The sequence below is a fragment of the Protopterus annectens genome, chromosome 9.part0, assembly GCF_019279795.1.
Source record: "Protopterus annectens isolate FY-2018-M chromosome 9.part0, PAN1.0, whole genome shotgun sequence".
Taxonomy (NCBI): domain Eukaryota; kingdom Metazoa; phylum Chordata; order Ceratodontiformes; family Protopteridae; genus Protopterus; species Protopterus annectens.
In genome coordinates, this window is record NC_056743.1 from 286183525 (window position 1) to 286204002 (window position 20478).

Consider the following 20478-nt stretch of genomic DNA (forward strand, 5'->3'; position numbering starts at 1 on the left):
TTCAGAGGTCAGGTTCGAGGGCTGCCAGTCACCTCATTGTTTAAGAATTTTGAGAATATCACCAAAGGATACCTCAGAGGATTTGCGAGGGGACCCTTTCCCATCAACAAAGTCTGTGTCTTCGGTAAGGGACTCCTCTGTGGAGTCCATGTGCTTCCTCTTGCACAAGCTTTTTCGATGAACTTCCTCAGAGGGAGAAACTGGGGAAGACAATGCAAAAGGGGTTTCCTGTGGGAGTATATCCTGAGGCCCTTGTGCCCGGTGTCTGCCAGGAGCGACTTGTGTACATTGCGGTCCAGAGGAGGGCGGGGAGATTGATAATGCAGTATCGCCAGCCAACGCCAAAGCCTTCTCCATTAGTTGGAAGGCCGGTCCACCTGAAGAGGGGTGAGTGTCCAGGACAGGGGTCACTCCTCCCCTAAGTGGCTCAGCCTGCCGACTCGGAGTCCCTGGATGGGTGTGAAACACCAAATTACGTATGCCACATCTGACATCCTGGGTCACAGCAAAATTCTCCTGCCAGGAAGGCAACTGCGGTTCCTTACTGAGGTCCATAAAGGGAACCGTAGAGGGGGAAGACTGTGCTGTATCAAGGGGCTTCAAAGGCAATGAAGGAGGAGAATAAGTAGGGGTCTTTGGCAAAGGGTGATCACCTCCCAAGAAAGGATAGGTCCTGGGGGATGGGATACCACTGGCCAAAAGCACTTGATCCACAAGACGCAACATGTCTTGTTCAGAGTGGCTTCTAGTGGATTTCACGGACATGGCTGAGGGAGAGTCAGGTATATCCAAAGATGAAGCAAGCTCACCGGTCTGCACTGAAAACAATGGGGCTGGACTGAACTACAGGTGTCTACACCGAGGAAATCATCGGTGCCAAAGTCATGGTCTGTACCGACGATAAGGTCAGTGCCTAAGTGGTTGTCAGCACTGAGGCTGGAACCAAAAAAATCGGTGCCAATAACTGAATTGTCGGTGCTGAGAGGGTAGTTGGTGCCAGGTAAGTTGTCGGAGCCGATGTGGTAACAGTCTGCATCAACTGGATAGTCGGTGCCAGTGGAGAAGTCTGAACCGAGGAGCCCCTCGGTACAGATACGGTAAAGGACGTGCTAGTTGGTGCCGAAATCGTCGATGGCCTCGGTGCCAAAGGTCTAGGCACCGAAAGCGCTGGAGCTGAAGAAGTCAGATCTGAAGTGGAAAGCTTAGCTTTCTTGGGTCTCAGTTGTTGGCAGTCCTCAGCAGGGGACGAAGGAAGAGACTTGGCCTTTGTATGTTCATCACTCTTTTTCTTATGGGATCATGGAGAAGCCTCCGACCCAGAAATAGCCTCTGAAAAGGGAAATTTAAGTAGCTCCTTCAATAACAATTTATTTTTTTTCTCAATCAATGTCCTGCTAGAAAAATTCTTACAAATTCCACAGTGCGGATCAACTGTTAAATGAGGCACACCCAAACAATAGACAACCAGGGAATGTGCATCTGAAGTAGGTAATTTATGGCCACAATTTGAACATCTCAAGTGCTGGACTACCTTTTTTATCTGCCATGTTAGGAAAGAAAGAAAATCAGAAAAAATACTAGCAATGGTACAAGAAATACCCAAAGGTAAGGAGGAAAGGGGTTTAACAATGATGGTAAAAAAATAAATTACCTCGCGTTAAAGAGGAGGAAGGGGATTGAAAAGATTCAAGAAGGGATAGTTGCTAAATGTGATAAGGTAAGAGAAAACTATCTAGTAACTTTTCTGAGAGAAAAAGTTCTTTTAGATTAGTATGACAAAAAATATTGTACTCAGCTCAAGAGAAGTAGCTTGACACAACCGAATGGCAACGCGGCAAATGAAATCTGAGGTAACAGGGGGAGGAGAATTCTGGGTAAGAGTCTTAGCTCGAGAGTTTTTAGCTAATCCGAGCTTGGAAGATGGCCGGCTCAGTTCTGAGGTCAAAACCGATACCCACACATAAGGAATGAACGAGAATTAACAATATCAGATACCATCTTCTCACCATCTGCCAACACTTCTGAAGTTATATTTTTCTACAACATTGGAAAGTGATATTTCCTAGTACATCCATTCTACTACATGCTCAGAATGTTCTACTCCACTGCTGCCACCCCAATGGCTTTCAAACAAACTATCTCCAAAGGGCTACCAGTGTTGTAGCACACTGCAGTAAGGAAATCTCGCCAATTCTTAAAGCTGGGAAATTCCACAGTATAGTGATCAAATTTCCCCAAGTCAATGCAAGTACAACATTAGGTCTTCCACAGAAAAAAAAAGGCCATAGGCCAGATGGACCAACTCTATCAACTTCAAATACAAATGAATAAATACATCCCACTGTAATATTTATTTATTTATTTACATTTGTTGACTGGGCTAGTCTAACTGGATATATGTCCATTTTCAGTAGAGGCCCAGGGAGAAAAGCTCCAACCATTAGCAGAGAAAAGTTTACAATATACAGTAAAAATGACATGAATTAAAAACACATTGTTTAATTTGAGGATAAGATACTCAAAAGAATTCAAGAAAATATATATATATATATTTTTATACATAAAGCGGTGGAGAAGAGAAGAGTTGAGAGAGTAGAAAAGAGGTTTAGAGGCCAGAGGGTTATATTATGGAGTATCAGATGACAGTTAAAGTTAATTTTTATCAGATGGGAGTAGACGCAAGAGAGGAAAGAGCAATAGGAACCTGGTTCTGGTGTAATTATTGTATATTGGGTCTAATCAATCAGGGTTGGAGCAGGGAAAAAGCCAAAGGATTTTTAGATATTCTTTAAGATGCTTTTTGTATAGTTAAGTGGAAGCAAGAGAGGAAAGTTCACTAGGGAGTTGATTCCAGCTTTTTCCCACTGTGTTGGTGAAGAGTGAGTCCCCTGCTTTGTTGTTAGATTTGACAGAAGAAACTAGAAGTTTGTTAGCTGAGCGAAGTGTAGGGAGATTTTTGTAGGGGGTGATTAGATTAGTAAGAATTGGGGTATTATTAGGGTGATAGAGGATTTTTTGGGTGATCACAAGCTGCTGGTAGAGTAGTTTATTATCCAGTTGTAGCCATCCCAGTTGCTTGAGGTTGTGACAGTGGTGTGTTCTATAGGGGGAGCTGGTAGCAAATCTAGCTATATTATTATAACAGGTGGAAAGTTTAGTAATGTTTTTTCTAGAAAGGTTAGTATAAATTGCAGAAGCATAGAACAGGGTAGAGGATAGGTGGGTCTGAGCAACAGTAATTCTCACTGGGGGGGGGGTAAGGAAGGGTTTGAGTCTGTAGAGGAAGCTTAGTTTTTTGTTGACAGTTTTTATTGTTGAGTTAATATGGTCATCAAAGCTAAGGGTGTTGTCAATTGTAACTCCCAGTAAACGGGTTGTGGTGTCAGGGACTATATTTGTGCCATTGTTAGAGGTTATTATGAAGTTTGGTACAGGTGACGTAGGAGTAGAAGCAAAGAGTAGCAGTTTTGTTTTTTTAGGGTTCATAAGGAGGCAGTACTGTTTGGGTCTGGAATTGGAGAGAGTTTATGGACTTGGCAGAACAAATTAATGTTGAGTCATCAGCATATTGAATGCAAGTGGCTTGAGGAATTTTGATATGTAGATTGTTAATAATGAAAAAAGAAGAGGACCTAAAATGGAGCCTTGAGGTACTCCGATGTTCACAGGGAGGGAAGAAGAAAGGGTATTATTCCAAAGGACTGCCTGCTGTCTGTTTTCAAGATAGGATTTAAACCATAGTAGTGATTGTGAGTCAAGTGATTGGGCTTTTAGGATTTCAATGAGTAAGTTGTGGTTCACCATGTCGAAGGCCTTTGAAAGGTCAATAAATAGAGCAGAAGAAAAAGTACTGTTGTTACGACTTTTGTTTATAGAGTCAGTAAAGGATAGTAGAGCGGTAGTTGTGCTATGGAATGGTCTAAAGCCATGTTGGCAGTTGGCAAGTATATTATTATGGATAAGGTGGTCAAGTAGTTGTTTGTGTATGCATTTTTCCATTATTTTGGCAATTGGTGAGAGTAAGGCTATAGGCCTATAATTTGAGAGCTCAGTAGATGTACCACCTTTGTGTAAGGGGATGATGTGGGATACCTTCCATATGGAAGGGATTTTACTTTCTGAGATTGTTCTGTTTATAAGGATGGAGATGGGGTAGGCAATGGCTTTAGCTGCTATTTGCAGGTACTCTGCTGGAAGGCAGTCAGCAGAAGGGGTGCAGGGTTTAAGTTTTTGGAGGAGTTTGGAAATGAGGGATGTAGGAACAGGTTGCATGTGAAAGGTAGGAGTTGTAGTATTAGGGGTATTTAGAGGTGAAGAGGTGCTTGTTGGTATAGAATTGGCAAGGGTTAGAATGGCTTCAGTAAAATATTTATTGAAAGCATCTGGAATCTGGTCAGAGTTATTTTGGTTGAATCCAGAAGGTGAAGGAGTTTTAGAGTGTCCTGGTTGAAGAAGTTTGTTAATGCCTGACCAGAATTTTTGAGTTTGTTCTTTATGGGTTTGTAGGAGTTGAAAGTAATAGTCTTTTTTGTCTCTGAGACTGTCTTTCTTGGTGGCGTTTCTCAACTGTTTGAAGTAAAGATGATCTGATCGACTTTTAGAGGCTATCCATTTGTTCCAAATTTTATTTCTGAGGAGGATCTTTTGCCTAGTTTGTTTTGTAAGCCAGGGGAAAATTTTGGTCCTTATGCTGGAGGAATGAAGTGGGGCATGGGAGTTGAGGATTTGAAGGAATTTTGTATTGAAGCAGGTCACTGCTTCATCTAGTTTAAGGTGTAACATAGGAGACCAATCACATGCTTTGAGTTCATTTTGGAAGGACTGATGATTGAAGAGTTTTTTGGAGCGGAAGGTTGTAACATTATTATAATTAGGACAATGAGTTTTTTGCTTAATAATATAGGTTATCATGTGGTCACTAATATCGTCTGGAAGGGTTCCTGGTTTATAAGTATTATTATGGCTACTGAGAAGGATCCAGTCTAAGGTGGTTGCTTTATTAGTTGGTTTATGGATTCTGGTAGGAGTGGTAATTATTTGAGAGAAACCGTGAAGATTTATGTGATTGTTAGGATTGGGCAAAGAGCAGGTTATCCAGTCTATATTAAGGTCTCCTAGGACAATGGTTTCCTGAAGTAGGTGTGCAGAGAGGTGATTAAGTATGTTTTCAAGTGTATTAATATTATTTCCTGGGGGGAAATATATGCAAATAACATAGATAGATTTGGAGTTGTTAATTTGAAGCTTGGCAGTAAGGGTTTCAGCATTATTAGCTGTTGTTAGGTGCATGTCGAAGGTGCTAACTTGGAGTCCTGATTTGTACAAAATGGCTACTCCACTACCTTTTTTGGTTTTCCGGTCATTCCTTAGGATATTGAACCCTGGAGAGATGATTTCCTGGTCGAGGGTAGTGGGTTTTAACCAGGTCTCTGTGATGCAGAGAATATCAAAGGAATGCACTTGTAAGAGTGCATGAAGGTATGAAATTTTATTGTTAATGCTACAAATGTTAAGGTGTGCTATCAGGAGGGAGTTTGATGGTCTATTTGGAGTAGTGCTGATGGGTGTTGCTGAGTCATTTGGGAGATTGAGTGTATGAGTATTGGGACCGGGGTTAGGATGAATATCGCCGGCTAATAGAGGGTGTTTTTGAGGATATTGAATACACTTTAGAATTTTGTAGATATTGAGAGTGGATCGTTTGACAAGGAAGTAGGTTATATGGGCTGTTCTATGGTACTTTGGAAGTAGGTATGAAGAAGTACAGGTTATATTACTATGCTTGTGTGTATGTCTAAGGGGAGTAGGGAGAGTTTATTGGTTGGGAAAGTGTTCTAGAAAAGAGAAATGTTCAAAGGAGGTTAGTGTATAAGGTATAGTAAAAGCCACAAGAGATGTAGTTAGGAGAAGAAGGTACATATAGATTGATTTGTGTGTTGGGTCCATTAGGTTGTAAATATAAGTGGTATAAGTCAGTGGAGGGAAATATTGAATATGGAGGTATCAGGGAAGAAGGTGGAAGTTAATATGGAAGTATAAGGTAAGGAGGAGGAGGGAGTGAAATGTTACGTGTGGTAGGTTGGGGGGAGATTTGAGTAAATAAAATAAGTAAAAGGAGGTTGTAGAGATACAGCTATGCTATAGAGTAGTACAAGGTAGGGTGTGGAAGGGTAAGGGGGTGGAAGTAAACCTGAGAGAAAGTAAAGTAGGAAGTTGTAGAGGTGGGGGTGTGGTTATAAAGTGGTAGGAGATTGTGATAGGGGGAAGAATAGTGAGGGGGTGTGGTAATAGGAATATATAGTTAGGACCAGTGGGGGTGGGTGGGAATTGGGGGTAGGGGAGCGGAGTGATCCCGAAGGGCGAACGGAGCGGGTTGGAGCAGGTAAGTAAAAGATTTCCCGGAGTCAATCAGTGAGGAGGAGGAAAATCCAGAGGCAAATGCAGTAGTCACAGGTAAGTATAAAGTGGTTTAAGTAGTTCAAAGGACAAAGAAGAGGAGATGAAAAATATGGAGATAGAGTGGAAAAAGAAGGAAAAAAGAAAGGCTAAGAGGATGGAGAAGAGTTACTAGTGGGATGGAGAGGAAAATCAAGAGGGAGTGATATAACAGATTAGCAGCTAAGCAAGAAGTAAGACAAGAAAAAGAAAATCAGGTAGGGAATTAGTACAATTCAATTAGGTAGACTGGAGAAAAGTCTATAGCATCAAAGCTGGCAGACAGTGCCCCCTAGTGGGCAGAGGGCAGAATACAGGTTAAGTTAGAAAAATTAGTAGTCAGAGGTGACTCCGAAAGAGGAGTCAGGGAGGGGGAATACACCACAGGTACAAGGACAGGGAGGGGTCTGGCTGCTGGCTATCTGACTTAGTGTCTTAAAAATTCCAAGCAAGCTAGGTAAGAGATACCTAGAAAGGTCGGACTAAGCTTAAATAGTAGGTACAGAGGTACAGTGAAGCTATTACTAATACACTTTAATGTTTAGGACCAGGGAGGAAACATACTTTCTTGTCTGGTAAACACAGGAAAGATTATAGTCCGAGTCAACAGAATAGGATGACCACTCGGGATGGCTTGAAGGTAGATTTGTAACAAGATCCTTTATGACCACGCAGGTCCTTTCATGCAGAGTAGGGGGGGTAAAGCTACGCAGAATAGAAAGATACAGTATACATTAGGAGTGAGGGCAACAAGAACAATGATAGCAGAATCTTTAAGTCAAGCAAGAAGGACACAGAGCAGACACTACTTAACAATATTAAAGGTGGCACAGTACACAATCATGAGGCATTAACAGGTGGCTACCAAGACATAGGCATAGCAGTCATAATTCAGCAATCATAGGGACAGTTGGTGAGACACCCTTTAGTGTTACAAAAGTAAACACTATGGAAACAACATCAGCTTAGCTCTGTCCGGAAAAACAAAGTAGATGTAAAATTGCAGACTGTGCAACAATCACATTAGACACAGCAGGCTGTGCATAACACTTGTAAAAAATAAACAGACCTGCCTCGTATTGGCAGGGAAACTGATATAGTGACTATATAATGCACACTGTGTAGATAGCCCAAAGAGCATTAGAAACGGTTCATAAAATAACATGAACAACTTCTAGTAAATAGCCCAAAACAATTAAAAACGGTTCATAAAATAACATTAACTACTTCTAGGGGCAAGATAGTTCATAAAGTAAGTCCAGATCATGTCCCCTAAGTGGTTTGCAGGTGACGGCCACGAAGCATGCGATTCCCACGGGGGTTAACCAAGTACAGTACACCTAATATCAGTTGGCTTGTGTGTCGTCAGGGAAAGTAGCCATTAGCCAGCTGCTAAGACACATTTGAGTCCAGGAGAGAGTCGCTAATGACTACTTGATGACCAAATAGGAGTAAAGCAGTCTAACACGTGCACGCACCAACTAAGAGTAGGAAAGGGCACAAAATATCCGCAATCAGGGCGATTAAGTAGGTCACTCTGACAATAAAAGTAGTTAGAGGAGAGCTAAGCTTTACATGAACATGAACGCTAGCAGAATTATAGGCAAAAGCACTCCCATAAGAAAGTACACAGACGAGTGTCCCAGTAGCTTTAATAGGGAGACCAACATGTGGTTGAGCTTTGCCCTCTATCCTATAACATCAGGAGGGGAAAAGTAAAAGGATAAATTTGTAGGGAGGTGTGGGAGCCTAAGACTGTAAATGCAACCTAGGAGTAGGATAAAACCCTCTCGCAGAGGAGTGTACTTAGGGCGGGTTACAACATTGGGGATAAAAAGTAAAAAGCTAAGTTTAAAGGGAGGTGCGGGAGCCTAAAACTGCAAATGAAACTTAAGAGTAGGATAAAACGCTCTCGCAGAAGAGCGTACTTAGGGCGGGTTACCCCAGAAGCTGAAAAAGGAGCAGAGAAAATGTGAATGAAACCTTAAAGAAGGATAAAATGCTCTTACCAAAGAGCTCTTACCAGAAAAAATGTGAATGAAACCTTAAAGTAGGATAAAATGCTCTTATCAAAGAGTGTACTTTGGGCGAGATACCCCAGGACAAAAGGCTCTTTCAGAAGAGCGTACTTAGGGCGGGTTACCCCAGGAGCTGATAACAGAGCAAAAAAATCTAAATGAAACCTAAAAATATGTTTATCTTCCACATAAAAATCTCTGCCCACAGTGCATGTAACATTTGTTTGCTTATTTATTTTACCAATTTAACATGTGCCTCTAAGCCTGACCATCATTACCTTCCCCAGCTGACTCTCACAAAGTTGAGGAAGTGAGAAGGGATATGACTTTTGAGGAGAGGTACAGGACTTTTATGTTTTATTTTATACAGGGGATATTTCTCCTAATGGTCGTAGAGCATGAAATGACACTGCATGTGATTCACATGCAAGTTCATAAGTGTTATCGTGAGACAGCAACTGAAGCACTACTCCCTCTGCTGCTGTAAATAAGCATCATGCCCACAGCCCTGGCAACAATGGGTGCCAAACTGTAGAAAAAATCCACATACTTCTCTGGAGAAAGGAAAAATGGCAGTGACAGTGTGATCTTCATTCCCCTCAACTGGCTCTCTAACACCCAACCTGCTGTCAAGCACTGGTCACCAGCATTACAGCTGGCCTCCCTTTCTTTATGGCACTGTGTCAGCTACTGCCTGGTATCTGTAGCATACTGACACTCAGTGTAGGCAATTACTGCTGGGCAGATTTATGGCATTGTCTCAGCTAGTGCCTGGTATTTTTGTATACTGACTCTTAGTGTAGGCATGACACAGGGCATAAATGATAACTGGACTGCATCATTCCCTAATGATATTTACTGCACTCTACTGGAGTTTAACACAAAGTTACCAGTCAGGGAAAATGATCTATTAAAGAATACAGTACCATATACAAAGGATAACTTTTTTATCAGAATAAGAAACAATGCACACAGAGTGATCTGACTAGACTTTAAGATGTATGGCTGAATCTTGTAATAATTTTGTTAAAAATGGAGTTTATTTCACAATACAAGTCAAATAACTGTCCTCTGCTATACTGCAGCCTTATGCCCATATACAATGCATACTAATTCTACATGAGCCTCACAATGAGTTAATATGTGCAAATATTTCTTAGTCACATACATATAAGGAAGTTGATATCAAATGTGCCAAATTAGTCAGCAAAGAGGGGCTTTATTTACTACCACTGAACACAGACTTTCCGCTATTTATTTTATGTCACAAAAACACATTTAACAACAGTAATAATTCATACCATGGAATACGGGTCAAAGTCTTCCACATATTTCTGGAATCCCTGCAAAAAAAAAAAAAAAATAGTAGAACACATCTAAACGTGACTTTCACTAATGACTCAGTTTACAGTTTCATAAAGCAGCACACAGGTTTACTTGTATTCCTCTACATTATTCTCAAATTCACTGAGCATTAGATGGGAGTTTAAAAAGTACAGCATAAGTACAGCCTAGAAGAGTATGGATTCAAGATCAAATCCATTTCAAAAAGCTACTATAAACATTAATTATGTAAAAATCTTACCATAACATTAGATGTCCTCCTTTCTGTTGCAATATTCTTTACATGAGGGAGATAGCCTGCTAAGCAGCCCCAATGTCAGCCAATATACAAAAGTCTTTAGTCCCTAGGGTGCGTGGTACATTGCACATAGGATGCTATCGTACATAGGCCATAAAAGTGACGTACACACGCAACATCCTCAGAAGTGAGTGCCCGAGAGAGAATGCTTGAGAAATATGTATGTAGGCTAGGTACATCCAAGGAAGAACAAGTGCACGGAGATGGAGGGAGGGATAGAATACTGCAACAGAGAAAAGGAGGACATCTAGCATTATGGTAAGATTTTACACAACTATGTCCTTCTATTGTATTGTTGCAGTACTCTTTACATGAGGGAGAATGCAGAAGCTCATGAGGAGGAGAACAGGGAGGAGGTAGGTGTAGAGGAGCTTTTCAGGAAGCCATGGAGAATGGCCATAGCAAACCCTGTCCTGGATTTGTATATGTTGTCCAGTTTGTAATGCTTGGTGAAAGTATGGACTGATGATCAAGTAGCTGCTTCCAGAAAGGAAATGGTGTCCAACCCTTTGAAGAAGGTGCCTGAGGAGGCAATGGCACTGGTAAAGTGTGCCTTAATTGAAGAAGAGAGGCTCTTTCCATGACATTCATAGCAGAAGGAGATAGCCTTCGAAATCCAGCTGGAAATAGTTTGTTTATAGACAGGAAGCCCTAGGGCTCTATGGTGGAAAGAAACAAACAACTGGTCTGATTTCCTAATACTCTTGGTTTTGTCAAGATAAAACCTAAGCTGTCTGTGTACATCTAGAGTGTGTAGAGGTCTTTCTCCAGAGTTTGGGGGTGAAGTGAAAAGGTAGGAAGGTGGCTAGCTTGGTTGAATGATAACTCATTTACCACTTTAGACAAAGATGTGGTTGGTGCAGACAGATACCCTGTCCTTGTGGAACACCAACAAAGGTGGGAAGACCATAAGGGCCTGTAGTTCAGAGACCCTTCTGGCAAAAGTGATTAGTGAGTGCCAGTAGCAATACTTTATCAGGAGGAATATTTTAGGCATGCAGAAGATGCTGGCTCAAAAGGGGCCAAGGTCAGTTTTTCCAAGACAAAGTTAAGATCCGGGGGGGGGGGGGGGTAGAGCTCCTGGACCTTCTGAATGGGAAGGAAAATTTTCACAAGATCTGTTTGGATCCCACATCCCAGAAAAATGTGGTCCTGTGATGGGGAGAGAACAGATTTTTGGTCATTTATAGTGAATCCTAGGGAAAGAAGAATGGAAGTTGTGTGGTTGAGATCTTGCTCTAGTGCCTCTGGACTGTCTGCTTAGAAAAGAAGATTGTCCAGGTACAGCAAAATTTGGATGCCCTGCAGTCTGCAGAACGCCACAAATGGTGCTAGGCATTTTGTGAATACCCTTGGGGCGGCCGAAAGACCAAAGGGCAAAGCTGAAAACTGAAAGTGTCCAGAGGCTACACAGAATCTTACATATTTCCTGTAGCTGGGATGACTGCAAACATGAAGGTAAGCATCCTTTATGTCTACTGAGGCCATAAAGGCTTGAGGTAAGATCAGAGGGAATAGAGTTTGTAATGTGAGCATCCTGAAGGTGGGCACTTTTGGGATCTAAGATGGGTCTCCAGGAGCCTTCTGTCCTTAGAACTAGAAACATCCTGGAATAAAACCCCTTGCCTCTTAATGAATAAGGACATGCTGAATGGTGCCTTGATCCAGCAGGTTTTGCAACACATGTGGAAAAAGTTGTTCTTTGGGTGGTTATGGAATGCCCCTGCAAGGAGGTAGGGAATCCCAAACCATGAAGTACCCATTTGTTTATGACAAAAAGCAACCAAGAGTCTTCAGTAATGTTTTTCCAAGCTGGACTTGAAAGAGAAAGGCAAAGTGGAAGGGGTGGGGGGTGATATGAGGTTCAAATAGTCAAATGGACCCTGGTGTGTCTGGAAAGGGCTGTTTTTGTGGTGGGGCTTGTCGAGGAGTCCTAAATGATTGTTGTTTCTTTCCAGACTTTTTGTCTTAGTTTGAGGTGCCCCAGATTGTCTTCTGTCAAAAACCGGCTTAGAAGGGTAGTTACTCTGGAATTTTGGGACAGGGGATACCAGGAGGTGTTTTAAGCTCTGCATCTTCCTACCCTTCTCCTGAAAGCTTTAAACAGCTCAGTAGCCAAAGGGCAAACAGGGCTGAATTGTCCACAGGAGCATCCATCAATTTGGGTTTGATATTTTCTGGTACGGGTTGGAGTCTTAACCATGCAAATTTTCTAAGGATAGATCCTTAGACAGCTGCCCTAGCAGAAGTTTCTGTAGCATCATAGCTACATTTAATAAGAGTAGTGAGTGACCTGACAGGTTGCACCTAACAAGGATGTAGCCAGAGATTTATTCTCAGAATCAGGCACATCTGAAATGATTTTAGATAACTGGGACAAGAGGTCTAAAGAGTATTTTGTCATGTTGGTTTGGTAACTCACTGCCCTAAACGGAAAGGGTGGAGGACGTATACACTTTTTTTCCCAGTCTCTTCGAATGTCTGCTGTCCTTATCAGAAGGAAACAGGGAGGTTGACGGAAGAAACCTAGAGGGATTGTCTGAAGCCACAGTGATGACCGATGGGTCAGCAAAGGGTGCTATGAGTAAGAACTTGCAGTCTGCAGGCATCTGTCAGTTTCTTTTGGGTACCGGAGGCTATGAATCTGGAGTTTTGCTTAAAGATGCAAATACATCTAAGAATACAGGAAGGATAGTGGGGACAGCTGAGGGACTAGGGTTAACCACTTGCAGTAAGTCATCGTAGCATTTCTGAACATCTGACATTTCAGTGTTATCCCACTTGAAATGTTCTGGCATTTTAGTCAAGGTGTAACTAAAGGAAATTTCCTCTGCTGGTGAATCAGCCCCATGAGAGTCTTCTTCTGGGGAAGCATAATCTAGTGCGGAGGGGATATGAGTTGAGTAGGTCAGTGACTTACCATCAGAAGATTGCTCCTCTTCTGAAGAGGTTTCTTACCTGACCTTATTTTGAGGTGAAGCAGTCCAGGGAGAGGAAGGTACATTAACTCTTGGAGGAGGTCTGAGGGACAAGAGAGCATTAAAAATGATCTGTGAAAAGGCCAGGCAATCCTTCTGAGGATCAGATGATGGAGAAACATGTTTAACCTTTTGTTTCTTTCTGCTAGGAATATCAGCTCTTGAATATTTCACAAACAATAAATACTATTTCATAAACAGCTATAAATACAAGCTTTAGTAATAAAAACTACAGTAACTGGAACAAAAACAGAGGAGTAGAAGTAATAACAAAAAAAAGGAAAAGGCAGTTTATAAATTGCTAAGTCAAGAAGGAAAATATAAAATAAAATAGAAGTCACTGAGTATAAGGCTTGACCTAAATGATTTTTGATACAATAATGTATTAATATTGCCAAAGAAATACAAGCAATTCACAAAAAACATAGGTAGAATGTAAACATACTAAGTTACAGAGCTTATGGGATATATCGGGGATAAACAGGAAGAATCACAGCGTTCTATACAAAGAAATGAATCAAATGAACAGAAGAAATAAGAAGAATAACTGCACAGCAGGAATGAAAATATTAGCATGATGCAAATATGAGTCACTGCTAATTCTCTCATTTGAATGCATAAGGATCAGAAAATGATGGAGGTTATACACAGGATGGCTAAAAAGAGAGGGTTGTTGCTGATGGTGGTCACCAAGGCACATATTACTTTTTAAACTAATTTTTGGCTCCACTCTTGGCAAGTTTGTGCAGCAGAACATTTCATGACTTGGACCCATCAGCTCTTCTTTTTCCTATCTTCATTACAGGGGTGAGTGGTGGATTCGAAGTCCCGCTGTTATTAGAAATGTGATTTTTTTTTATTTCAATACATAGAAGTTATCCAGGCACAGAGTTTCATTTTATCATAACAACAGAAAATGTACGGGGATGGAGTTCAACACTCAGGAGCATTCCCGTTGTTATACAGAATATCACCTGACTATTCCAGTATGGCCTGATCACCCCTCCATGTGTCCCCAAATTTCAATGGATGTTTTCCTTTAAGGCATATCTTATTTTCTTACCACCCCCATCCTGCTCCCTTAAAGAAGGGTAGCAGGCATAATTCTTGTTCTTTCCACATACACTATTGAAAAGCAGCAACTATCAGAAAAACACAAGTCCAACCAACACCATGCCAGTAATGCGTTTATTGCGATCTGGTACCTCGGCCTTTCGCCTTCAAAGGATCACAGATACAATGTGCTGTTAACTGTTATTTATACAAAAAAATAAATTCTTGTTCTTCTTCATCCCCTTCCTAGCCAGCTCTTATGCATCAGAGTCACAAAGCAATTTCCGTTTACTGACTGTACAGATATTCTGCTGCTATGCTAGACAGCTGCACTTATGCCACTCATTAATTACATCACCTTTGTTGTGACTCTAGCCAACTCCATGACAATTCTTGATGGCCTACAAGTGACACCTCTCCTAAGATCACAACATACTCATGCTGCAGCATGTCTTGAGCATCCTATTCTCAAATAGCGATGGACAGAGAATTTTATAAATTGAAGTAGGCAGGCATTTTACAACTGATCACCAAACTGATTGGCTCACCATCAACCCAGCTATACAAATACAGCCACAATAAAGTTAGGGTTCTAGACTTCAGGAGGATAGACTTTGATAAAATGATAGAGTGTTTCAGGAAAGCTTTTGCAAGCAGGCATGATACAGCATACTACCGCAGAAACCAATAAGCAAACAAAACAAGCAAAAAAATAATGGTTGTTAAATCAGGTAGTGACAAAGACAAAAGGAGTACAAAGCATTTAGTAAATAGGAGGAAGTACATGAGAATAACACAGGAAAACGCAAAATAAAACCGAAAGAAAGGAGGTTAGAAAAAAGGCTAAAAGTGAAAGAAGTCGCTTTTTATAGGAATGTGGTTAATTTAGCAGAATCAGATTTGCCTGAGCTGCACTTTGTTGAAATAAACTAAGCATCACACAAAATCAAATTTATAAAAATGGATGCTTTAGAATACAATGATGTGGTGGAAAAGTTCTCCTCTGACCCCTATTCTCTTATTTTAATTATTCTCAATATAAGATCACAGCACCCCAGAAAAGTGCAAGTGCTATTAGGAGTGAAATTAAAGAATGTACCTTCTCTCAGATATAATACATGAGATTAGAATTAATAAAATAACGAAACAAGGGTAATGCCCCTACATCAGGATATGCCAAGAAGCTTGTTCCTTCATCAATTTGTTTTTAAATATTTCAATGTTCATGTATCCTTTTTGTGTAAGTGTTTTGTTTTTTTTCAAGTATTTTTGATTAGATTACATATGTTGCTGTCTTATAATATGTTCCAGAACTTTATTAAGAAAAAAATAGTGATTCAGTTACATGCGTTTATGTTAAATGGACTAAGACTCTTTAAAAGAAATACAAGTGATAAATATGTGTATTTTTTTCTGATTACTTTGGGTGGGATCTTCCAAAGATTTGTAATTGTATTGGGTTCTTTGTGAAGAGGGGATTGAAGGTATCTGGTGCTGTTCTGCCCTTTGGTCCAATATGGGAGACTCAAGGACTTAGACAAGCACATCAATAGGAGGAAGTGAGACAGAGGGTGCATCCCCTACCTGCACTGAGGGATGGGAAATGATCATCTTAAAGAACTGGAATGCCAATGTGGAGCCCAATGGCCCCAAGGAAACCCATAAGAAGAAAAGGAGGAGGAGGAGGCAGACTGCTCCAAAAAAGAGAGTCACAGATACTAATGAACCAGTCAAGCTCTGGTACTGAGATCAGTGCTTACACCTCAAGCACCAAGTCCATGAGACAATGAACGGCATCTAATGAGTCAGTGTTATGGATGAAGCCAAGGGACTTGGGTTGAGGGCGGGGCTGGTACTGACACCCATTTAGCAACTATGGGATCAGTATTAAGACTGTTGGATACAACATCAGAGAAAAAGGATCAGATCCAACTGCTGCCAAAGCAGGATGCACTGGGATAGTCACTTGCACAAAAACACAGCTGGGGAATGAGCAAAAGTAAAAGGAAACCATGGGTCAACCCAATCCACCATGTAAACAGAAGGTGATAGGATGACACCCAATTCTATATGTGCCTTGCTGAAGGCCCTCATCACTCATTCCCAATCTATGTCTTGGATGCATCTGACAGAAGTGGAAGAACTAAATGGAAGAGACAGAAGGAGAATGGGAGCCAAGGAATTTTGAGAGCCCCCTTTCAAAAGACCAGCAGCTGGCTGACTCCCTCCTGGGGGGAGTAACTGGTATAACAATAAGTTTGTTGTGAAGAGGCACCAAAACCAAGGAAGTTGATAAAGGTGGATTTGTGTTATCAAACAGATGCCTTATGGGATGAGAAGGAGAAAGAGGAGGAGGATCCCATGTTTTTCTATTTTTTTCCTTTTCCATTATTTTTCTGTTGTCTTTCTCTTTTTCCTTTCCATTATTCCTGACTTCTTTAGTTTATGCGGATTCTGTAGGAAGAAAGTCCTTTAGGATCAGCTTGTTGCAGAATTTAAAGAAGAGAATTAGACCCCAAAGCTTTGCAGATGTTGAATAATGCCTGAAGATGTTCTGACCACTGGCACATGTTGCATTAGTCATCCATTTCCTGAGGTAGAATTTTGTGTCCTCACTACACATACTTTTTAAAGCCCAAAGCCTTCTCCACAGTTAGTACAGTACTGTAAAGACAGAATAATATCTTACACAGTGTACTGAAAGAAATACTACAACAGAAATAAGAACACTGAAAATTACTTATGATTCAAAAGGAGCTGCAGCAATCCAGAAGATGCTGCTGCGGCCCAATCAAGGAATGAAAGGAGGAGATTCAGAGAAAATATAAATATTTTTTTTTAATTACAACTAAAGTATAAAGAAATGGTTAACGTTGACTGAAAGGAGAACAATTCTGACTATGAGTCGGTAAAATATCATATAGCACACTTACCTGAGTAGGTATGAGGGAGCACTGGGAAACGTTCATAGCAGAAAGGCAAGAAATATCTAAGGGGCTGACAGGGCATGGGTTCACTGTGAAAGAAAGGAAGAGTTTGATCTCTGGAGTGAGTTGATGCAGCTGAAGCAGCTGCCAGCTTGGTTCTGCCACAACAAAGGATAACCCATCAGTCAAGGTGGACAAAGGGAATACCATAAGAGAATAAATTTTGTAAATTCAAATTTGTTGGCCAATAACAACTAAGCAGCATTTTGAAACTCATTCCAAAATTTCATTAAGAAACTCATTCCAAAATTTCATTAAGTAATACTCCATGACTCCTTTAATTATTTATTACATTTCCAGTGTATGATGTTGCCTTTCTTAACATACTTACCAATCTTTTGAATGTAAGAAAAGTTCAATGTTTTAATTTGTAGATATGAATTCAACTTTCAACATAAGGAACTGATGGCTCCAACAGAGTAATACAAGTGACATCTCCACAGAATTTAAACTTAGAAACTAGAATTTTTCATAAAATTCCAAGAAGAATCTAGAATATGGTCCTGTAAGTAAGAACAGTCATATAAAGTATTGTGTTACTAAGTATTGAGAAGAAATATAGTAAATGTTTGGGATAGTTCTCATTTTCTGAAGTTGGAATACACTGCTGTTTTGATCATACCTACTGCATGTTCAGACAATCCTACTTATGAATACTGAATTTCACTAAATTATAATGTAACTTGAAGATATTTGTGTTTTTTAACAATCAAAATAACACACAACCACACTCCCTGGGATTCAGAAAGAATCCCAGAAAGGGTGATAAGAACTGTGGCCAAAAGGGACTGATTCCTGGATAGTGGGAAATACAATTCAGAGAAACAATAACCACAATTAGCAAATACTTCATTACGAGCTATTATGCATCTCTCTGAATCACACGGCGTTAATGCTAGTACTGTCACTTTGCTGTTGTAATCACCCCTGGTGGTCCATACATGACGTTGGCATCCCACTTATTTGCGATCTCACACACATACAAAAACACACACACAAACCAACAATTGTTCTACATCCCTTACATATCCTCAGTCTTCCCCTGCCACACTTAAATCAGAGATAATTACAGTTAGTCAATAATGCCAAGCATAACTCATTCTTCTTACTGCTGACAGACTGGGTCATAATGTTAGACCTTTCTCTCTTAACCTTTTCAGTGATTTGGAGTAATATTTTAAACAAATTTCCCTGGTGCTGCATTGTGTTCTCCCTAGCTTTGTCCGGAAATCATAAGCATGGATGTTCAGCCATATAGCAGCCTCCCACATATGGACACCACCATATCCTTCTCAACTGTCCATGATTTTTGTCTTGTCCCTTGCAAATCACAAACCACTGCAGTCAGTCAATAATATCATACATTTACTGCTTAAAAAAACACATTTAAAAAATAAGAGCTTCTATGCAGTACAAAGGACAATAGCAATGTTAAGATGCATCAGGAAAGGATGGTGTGAAGTTTGAAGCTTTTATTTTTCCATATTATTCTTTTATTTATGTATGCATATGTGTATGACTGTATGTATTTATTTATTAAGTGACTAATGGTAATAGTTAAATGAGAATACTTGGTATCAAGTGTTAGATTTCTTTAAAAAGGATTCAGACGTTTGAACTCCTCTATTTATTTGTTAAATGAGTTAGGGTACTTTTTACTGACTGTCCTTAGCATCTGCTGTGACCCAACATACATTTCATGTCTTTCATAGCTTCTGCAAATATATATCCTGTGGTCATACCAAAAGCAACAAACTCAAGATTGTGTATATAGTTACAATCCATTCAATGGCCACACAATGTACATACCATAGGTACATAGGTGGGTACTAGGCTAATGCTTTACAAGCCTAGCCCATAGAAGTGCCCTGGCATTGTGCCGCCAGATGTTAGTTCCCAGTGCCTCTATCAAGCAGAGTAACTGGAGTGATCCCGGGGTGAACTTTCTATTTCCCATCCACTCATCAAGATTTCTCTTGAAGAAGGCCAGTGAGCTGCTTGCTTGACATGTATGGGAAGTCTATTCCAGAGCATGGGCAGTCTCTGGGTTATGAACATGTCCCTCCAGCAAGTTCTGTTGGTTGTGGTACTGAGGTTGAGGTCTCTGAAGTGTGTGGTGCAGAGGGAATGGGATTTCTTTAAATGTTGCATTTCTAACAGAGATGGGTCAGACATGGCTTTGTAAGTCAAGCAGAGATCGCCTCTTAGTAGACGATATGAGACAGAGAACAGCTGAAGTTTTTTGAGTCTGTCCATGTAGGACATGTGTTTAAGGCCTAGCATCCTCTTTGTGAGGTACTTCTGTGGCCTCTCCAGCTTTTGCAGGTGTCTAGTGAGGTACATGCCAAATGGGGCCTTATACTCTATGATTGGTCTAATGAAGGAAGAGTAGAGAGAAATGATGACCTCTTTCTTCCTGGATGCAAAACCCTTTGTAATGAGATGTGCCACATAGAAGGACTTCCTGACCACAGTGGCAATGTGGTGGTCAAGGGAGAGGTTGCTGTCAACCTGTGTCCCCAGACCTCTTATAATGCCTTCAGTGTTCAGTGGGCTCCCATCAATGTCGTAATTAGTGGGAAATGAGTTTTTCCCCAAAGGGGACGACGCATTTTTCGACATTAAGCTTAAGGCCATGGTTTCAACACCAGTCATTGGTCTCAGTAAGGCCTTTCTGTATGATGTCTGCATCACCTGGGGAGTTAATAATGGCTCCCAGCTTGCAGTCATCTGCAAATTTGGTCAGCCAGAGTCCCTCCGTGTTGGCCTGGACTTCTTAGAAGTAGATGCCAAACAGGAGAGGAGCCTGGACTGATCCCAGTGGGACTACTCCTCTCCTGACTGGTCGGCAGTCTGACTTGGAGTCCGCTACTTTCACACTGTGGGTTCTATCTGTGAGCTAATTTGCAACCCACCTAACAATATAGGGGTTGATGCCTAGTTTGGTGAGTTTATCAATAATTCCTGAATGAGGAAGATCTGTTTAAGTACTTTAATGTGGAATATCCCACTGTTACAATATTGTATGTTCTACCCAAAGTGCATAAGGCTATGGTTAAGGCTATAGTCTCCAGTATAGGTTGGGCAGCAGAGCCACTACTCATTTATGTGGAGAAAACCTTGCGTCCTATTTTGGACACTGTGAACAATGTACTGAAGGATACAAAGTCTTTTTTAACTGGATTATACAATAATGTATCCAATATTACAGGTGATTTTATTTTTGTGACAATGGGTACTGAGTCTCTTTTTACAGTCATTCCCAATACGTGGGGGGGGGGGGGGTAGAGAACATCAGGGAATTCCTGAATGGGAGACAAGTTTTTTCTAATGATAAAGTGAATATGATCTGTATGCTTTTAGAT

At 40.8% G+C, this 20478-nt stretch overlaps 1 protein-coding gene across 2 annotated transcripts in view; it reads right to left on the bottom strand.

Moving 5' to 3' along the window:
• The window catches only part of USH1C (USH1 protein network component harmonin), a 3114702-nt gene that overhangs the window by 513201 nt on the left and 2581023 nt on the right, over nucleotides 1-20478 (bottom strand). For both annotated transcript variants that reach the window (XM_044082874.1, XM_044082873.1), the window contains one exon: nucleotides 9755-9796. In XM_044082874.1, coding sequence (XP_043938809.1) covers nucleotides 9755-9796 — 42 coding nt within the window. The remainder of the gene's footprint in view (nucleotides 1-9754; nucleotides 9797-20478) is intronic.